This window comes from Aphis gossypii, chromosome 3 (genome assembly GCF_020184175.1).
Source record: "Aphis gossypii isolate Hap1 chromosome 3, ASM2018417v2, whole genome shotgun sequence".
Classification (NCBI taxonomy): Eukaryota; Metazoa; Arthropoda; class Insecta; order Hemiptera; family Aphididae; genus Aphis; species Aphis gossypii.
In genome coordinates, this window is record NC_065532.1 from 34,864,139 (window position 1) to 34,871,301 (window position 7,163).

General features: G+C 33.7%; 1 protein-coding gene across 4 annotated transcripts; it reads right to left on the reverse strand.

Moving 5' to 3' along the window:
• Nucleotides 1-7,163, reverse strand: LOC114131237 (transcriptional repressor p66-beta). 4 transcript variants are annotated; one of them, XM_027996410.2, is made up of 8 exons: nt 6,338-7,163; nt 3,069-3,124; nt 2,145-2,316; nt 1,793-2,077; nt 1,505-1,732; nt 1,333-1,428; nt 1,049-1,259; nt 1-978 (listed from the first exon to the last, which is right to left on the reverse strand). In XM_027996410.2, the coding sequence occupies exons 2-8, from the start codon at nt 3,122-3,124 to the stop codon at nt 386-388; spliced, it is 1,641 nt and encodes a 546-aa protein (XP_027852211.2). In that variant the 5' UTR covers nt 6,338-7,163; the 3' UTR covers nt 1-385. The 4 variants fall into 4 exon arrangements, with proteins under 4 accessions (XP_027852211.2, XP_027852209.2, XP_027852210.2 ...); XM_027996408.2 differs by having other exon boundaries at nt 2,145-2,319; XM_027996409.2 differs by lacking the exon at nt 6,338-7,163 and adding an exon at nt 5,754-5,903.

The window sequence follows — 7,163 nt, forward strand, 5'->3', positions numbered from 1 at the left end:
TTATTGTTTTTTTTTTTTCATAACATCCTTTTCTCGGATGAAATATCATACACAACACATTGACAGTAGAAAGCAGTGACTACACGTGTTGTGCCATTTAAATGTTATGCATTTACTGAATTTTAATATACGATGTTAATACAGCACAACAGGTAAATAATTCACGTAGTATGTATGCTAACGTGTTGGAATGCATTGATTGATAACCGGCAACCTTGATAGCTATAAAGATCTGCCCAAGTAAACATGCATCACCTCTAATTTGTGAGTACTAAACGTCTGCACAGGCATCCCAGGTGCAATAATATATAATAATAATGTTGATAGTTACACGCCACTGGAAAACCAATAGAACGTGCATTTTGGTATACATAAATCATTGGGATCATGATTTCCAATTGTGTGCTGACGTGGGTGTTTGTGATGCAGACCGTGACTGGCCTTGTTGGGGCATCATCTCCATTAAATACTGTCGTTGCAAATCGACCGCCTGCCTTTGTAGCTCAGCAAGGTTTGCAGCTACGGCAGCAGCCGAATTTTTTCCACTAGCTTGCGCCATGGCCAGTTGGTACGGATACAGTAGTGGTGCAAACTGCAACATGGCAGCAGCTGGATGAGGTGATAACCCTCTGAGCATTTGTTGTTGGAGGGCAAGGTGAGCTGCAGCTGCAGCATTAAATTTACCGCCTGTCGGATCTGAAGGATGCATCTTGTGCGGTTGAGGAGGTGTTGGGTTACGTTTTGGTGCAGGCGCTGGCTTGGGCACGGACGGCATTGGTGGATTTATATGAATTGGATGAACTGGCGCAGGGGAAACAGAAGATGGCGGCGATACTTGAGCCAACCTTTGTTCTATTTCTTGCTCTTGTTGAAGAGCTTTCACAAACGCAGTCTTCAGTCGATTTGTATGTTCCGCTTTGAGAGATTTCTTTACATTGCTGGTGACGCACAATTCACATATTATTTTAGATTCTTTATCTGCAAATTTACAAAACAATTTTATAATTTTTTTCTTTAACATACATTTTACATTTAATAAGACACATACTTCTAGAAGGTTTTTCCAATTTCCAAACTGGTGTAAAGTTTGAATCACATTGAGAACACTTATATGGGTCCTTTGGTATACTGGCTTCAATCATTTCACCATTTGTTATGAAATCAACGACATGTTCCAATCCCAATAAATAAATAAATTCCGTGTTTGATGGATTTGGAATAAAATGCATTTCAGGTGGCGGAGGTTTTGGTGGTGGAATCTATTTGATGTTTCAATAAGATATGTATTAAAATTCTGCAAAATGAAATTAACAGTAAAACTAGATTAATTACTTGTAATAATGTTTTCTCCAATTGTTTTCTAAGGGCCAATTTAGCAGCAGCTTGTCTCTGAGCAGGTGTTTGACCATCGTCATTTCTCAAACGTTCCTAGAAATAATGAAAAATTATATATATTATATAAATAGATGTATAAAAACAAATATTTTTTTTTTAATGTGCGTACCGATTGGGAAGTATTGGAGGAATGGTGGTCTTTTATTACTCGTTCAAGTGTAATTGAAGGTGATGAATGTGATGAATGTCCAGAATGTGAAGAATGTGATGACCGACCATTGGATGACCTCTGCAAATTTTGTAGTCCATTAGAAGGAGGTAATCTACTTGAACCCATCAAGGGATTTGAAGACATAGACTGGTGAGATTGATGGGCATTAGATCTTGACGATGATGGCTATAAAATAATTGTTGGTTGAAAAAAATGTAATACATCATTAACTTTGTTTAAATTTACCAAGCGATTTAATGGGGGTGGTGGTGGTTTTGCATGATGAGGTACATGAGGCATTGGTGGTTGAGCTGACTTTCCAGTCGGCAATTGGGATGACAACGAATTAGAATGATCTTTGGTATGAGCTGCTTGAGGGGTGATGGTAACACTCTGAGCAATTTGGTTAATTTGTTGAGATTGTTGTAATTTCTTCAACAGCACCAAAGTCATTTCTTCTGTTCGAAGATTCTCCTTTAAAACTCTGACAAGTTTTTCTCTTTCACTCACCTCTTCCGGTGGTGTAAAATCCTATAAATTGTTTTAAATTAATATATTAACGAAAATAAAAATAAATAATTTTACAATAATTTTATACCTTGGGGGATGGCGGAAGTTCAAGGGGCATATCATCATCACTTTCCTCTGAGGAATCATTGCCAGCAGAGGTGAAACCATTAACCAAATGCCCATTCATATGGATATGAGCTTCATCTGGCTGATTACATTTTAGAGAAAGTGGTTCATCTCTTAATGATTGGCTTGTACGACTGCTTAACATGAAAAATAAAAATAAAAATAGGTAGGTAACATGCATAAAAGTTTAAAGTAGTAGCTAAAGTTCCAATTTGTAATCCTAATTTTCCTTAGTTAGAACTTGCAATTAAAAAAAAATGAATTTTAAAAACTATTAATAATGTATGCAATATCTTATGTTACATATATTTATTGAACTATTGTATATAAGTACTTAAAAAACAACAAAAATAAAAAATAAATGTCTAAGAGCTTAGATAATAAATACTATTTTCATTATATAAAAAAATGTTTTAAAAAAAAATGCAAGTGTTTATTTAATATTACGTACCAAAGTAAATGTTTTTTTTTTTATTCTTTTAAATTATAAATTGTTTATCATACATAACAGCGGTTCTCAAACATTTTTTTGCGTACCACTTAGGTATATTATCAATCAGTAGCGTACCACTTTGACTAAAAATGGAACAATCCAAATTCTACAATAAAATAATTTACTTTTACTTTTTAGTTAAATATAATTATTTTTATTTATTAGTTTTTTAAAATAAGATATGAATTAAATAACAAATTTTCAATGAGATCAGAATCAAATATTTATTTTTAATTTTTCCATTCCACCACCATACGGCCTTCCACATACAATCATGTAGTCTTTTATGTACCACTAGTGGTACACATACTAATTTGAGAACCGGTGATACATAATATTATCTGTTCCTGGTTAGTTTAAATAAATATAGAATACAATGTTTTTTTTAATTACCTTGATATACTTAAATCGACGACATCGTCATCAATTTCCATTTGTGATGCCATCATCTAAAACATTTAATAAAAAAATTGAATTTATTAGTTTGGTTCTTTCTTAATTATAAATGTATTTATATATAATGAATACATAATATCATAAATTAAGTACATTGAATTGATTCAATAGTTGATTATTATACTGATTAAGTACCTATTTTCTTTATTAGGTATGAGTTGTTAATCTGATACTATTTAATAAAATTAACTTGAACTTATAGACAATAATAATATAATATAATATTTAATAATGTAACATTAAATGAATCAATAATTACCTAAAATAGGTAGGTACCTACTTTTATACCTAATCATATACCTACTTTATTCTAATTTAAAACTATAAATTAAATTCTTTCTTTGGGAAATTCTGTTAATTAATACATAGTATTATAGAACTAATAAAAGATAGGTTTATCTACTTTGTGCTTAAGTATGTATGGTCCTACCGTTTTTTAAATTGTTTTCTTTAAAATTATGAGTTAGACAGTACCTATTAATGAATGCATATTATTATTGTATTATGCTTATAGGTCCATGACAGACAATAATTATTTTGTTCAGCTTGTGATCTAGGCAGTAAGTACTGAATAAAAAACAGCATATACAAAAAAAAGTAACATGGTTTTATACAGAAGCAATTAAAAATTGTTTTTAGTTTAAGCATATTAACGTGCCAATGACAGTATTTAGTACTGATATATTTATACGAGATATACTCCATAGACCATAATTATTAATTGAATAAGATTCACAATTAAATTATATTTACAAAAAGGTATTACTTTCTCACAAGTGTGATTATTGATTAGTTTCAACTGTTTAAAATATCTTGACAAAAACTCAAGTATAAAAAGCCTAAATGAATTAGGTATTTAGTTGTAATATAAAGTTAGCTTAAAAATGAAAGACAACTGGTTGTCTGCGTAAAAACAGTTTAGAATATTATAAAATGTACAATAATAGTTTAACCTAGAGATTAACTATTTTCCATATGAGTTACACATAATATAGGTATGACATAAAGAAATGCTTAGATAAGGTAGTTGTATTTTATGAAACTAAAAACAACAAGTGATAATAATCAATATTATTTTTAATAAAATATAACTTAAAATATTAACCAAAAATATGTAAACAAAGACATACTTAACATCATAATATGTATGCGTTTATCAAAGCAATAATTATTACCGGATTATTATTAAATTGGATAAAAACATTAGGATTTAGACACCACAACTATTATATTTTGTTCATATCTAACACATATTTTGACAAATACAAAATAATACTTATTCACCACCCTAACATTTATTGAATAATACAAAATAAATAGAATAACCATCATAAAACTCACAGTTAATTACCTTCGTAATTACCTATAGAATTTGAAAATGAATCGAGTATAATGGTAGCATTAATTGTTAGACTTTGAATAAGAGTACAAAATTGTAGGAACGAAAAGACCTAAACTTAGTATCTAAGTAAGAAAGAACAGAGAAATTACAAATCTACATAGCTATGTAGGTACCTATAACAAACTAATGTAAATAATTAATAATAAAAATGGATTTTAAATAATCTATATATAAATATAGGTACAAGACAATGATTATAAAAATTAGAAAATAATATGACATAAATTATAATGTCAATTAACTAAATAGTTATAATAGGAATGTAAAAGCAATTTGGCATACAAAACATAAGAAACTGAATAAAAACAATAAAATATATCAGGAAGTGAAGTAATTTCAATAAGCCCAATAAGGCAAGTGCCTTACTAATCACAACACCTTTAAAAAAACCAGGTTCTCTAATCGAAATTTATCCAGAACTTCGATTACACGATTTAGCCGTTTACGAGTCGCTCATTATCTTACTTCCTTCTCATTCCTATAAACTCTCTCTAAATGATTCCCCTTACTGTACTGAACACTCTAAAAAGATAATTTGCGACCTCTCCCATATCTTCAGCTGCCCCTCATTATCATCTAATCATTAGGTTAGGTTTAAATTTTTTTAAATCTCAAAACATCCAACTAACTTTTAATCTTCTATTTTTAATCCTAATTCTGAAATTGCTATAATCCAAATATTATCCTTCATTTGTGAAACTGGTCTATCCATTTAATAATATCTAATTATTTTAAATGTAATTGTAAATATACATGTAAATGTTGAAATAAATTGTAAAATCACAGTTTCAATAAAAAAAAAAAAAAAACCACAACACCAACAGATATTGATAGCAGAACTTTCAAGTTATACTTCTGATAAGAAGAAACTGAAGTATACACTGTGCCTTTAAGATTTATAAACACTAAAAGAACCTAATTTAATTTCTACTAACTAGGTACTAAGACCAAGATTTAAAATTTAATATTATTACAATTAAGAAAATTGGATTCAGTGTTGAAAGTAGGTAGTTAGGTGTCTCTAATCAAATAGAGTTATGGAGTAATAACTTTCAATATAATGTTTGAAACAACCATTTAAAGAACCGGATGAAATCATTTTAAAATGTTGTTCTTGTCTGTGCGACATGGGTAGACGTGGTAGACCCTATCGTCTGATCTTTTAATACTCATTCAGGAGATTTTGACAGTGCATAACTAAAAAATAGATGGCGACATACCATATGGACAACGGCCGAGAGGATATAATGATTGGTGTTGTAGACTTGTGGTCGGAAGGTTTGAGACAGACCACCAGTTTATAGGTGGTCAGGCAGCTAACGAAGTTCTTATAGACCCGGTAGGAGAAAACTTTTGGGCCACGAACGAACTTGTATTACATACTTAATTATTATCACACGATAAGATTGCAGTCGAAATCAATCGGAGACGGGTCCATCGTTTTGGGCAAAACGTGCAATGTGTATAATGTATTCGTGTCAAGGTGACGGGAAAACGACAAACGCGGCGGCGGCCATGACGCAGGTACAAGACTTTTCGCCGTCAAGTTTTTTTACCACACACGCACGCACGCACGCACGCACACACACACACACACACACGTATGCACACATACACAAATATACACACACACATACACAAACACACGGAGACGAATAATAAATATTGACAAAAACGTAATGAAAATATCTACACCTATAGCGAAATCGGTTTTTGCGGAGTACAACGAAAACAATAACAACAACAATAATAATAATAATAATAAGCAATGACAACAACAACGAGACGATATCGAGATACTTACGCAGTGAGCTGCTGTCGATCGACGGCGGCGGCGGCGACGGAAACAAAAGACGACGACGACGACGACGGCGATATTATAATAATAATAATAATAGTAATAATAATAATAACAATATTATCCGTAATCCGTTTTTCGGTCGTATTGCGTCCGGCGAGCGACGGCGACGGGGCTACACGGCAAAATGTGATTCCGACATCACAACAACACTGTAACGACGGATTGATAACAGCGGCAGCAGCGGCAACGTACTTGTTATTATTGTTGCAGCAGCAGCAGCAGCAGTAGCGGCGGCGGGCCGGCGGTCGTCATCGGCCATCGCGCCGTTGTGGCGCGACTACTACGGCACGAGCAACAGCAGCAGCAACGGATCGCGAGCGGCGTCGCGCGGACCGCAGAGTCGAAAATCCGACGGTCATCCGGACGACGGGGTGCCGACCGAGCTGGGGGTGACTTCGGGGACCCGGGTCCTGCGATATTTCGATCACGCTAATTAAACGAAAAACCGTTTGGCGTAGATACGCAGCGGCGGTGTCGATCGTCTGAGAACAACGCGCGGCGTAGGCAGCGGCGGAGCAACAGTGTTACGACGACGACCACAACACGGTCGTCAGTGGCGGCGGCGGTCGACTCGAACGGGGCGACGAACGTTCGGAGACCGCGGATCGGGAGAGACGGATTTCCAAAAAAAAACAAACAAACGAAAAATTATTGAAAAAAAATAACGTCGAACGGCACCGGAGAACAGAGTAGCACGTCACACACACACACGCACACACGGTCGACGAGCTCGGGTAATCCGGTAATGGCCGGATACGCGAAAATTAAC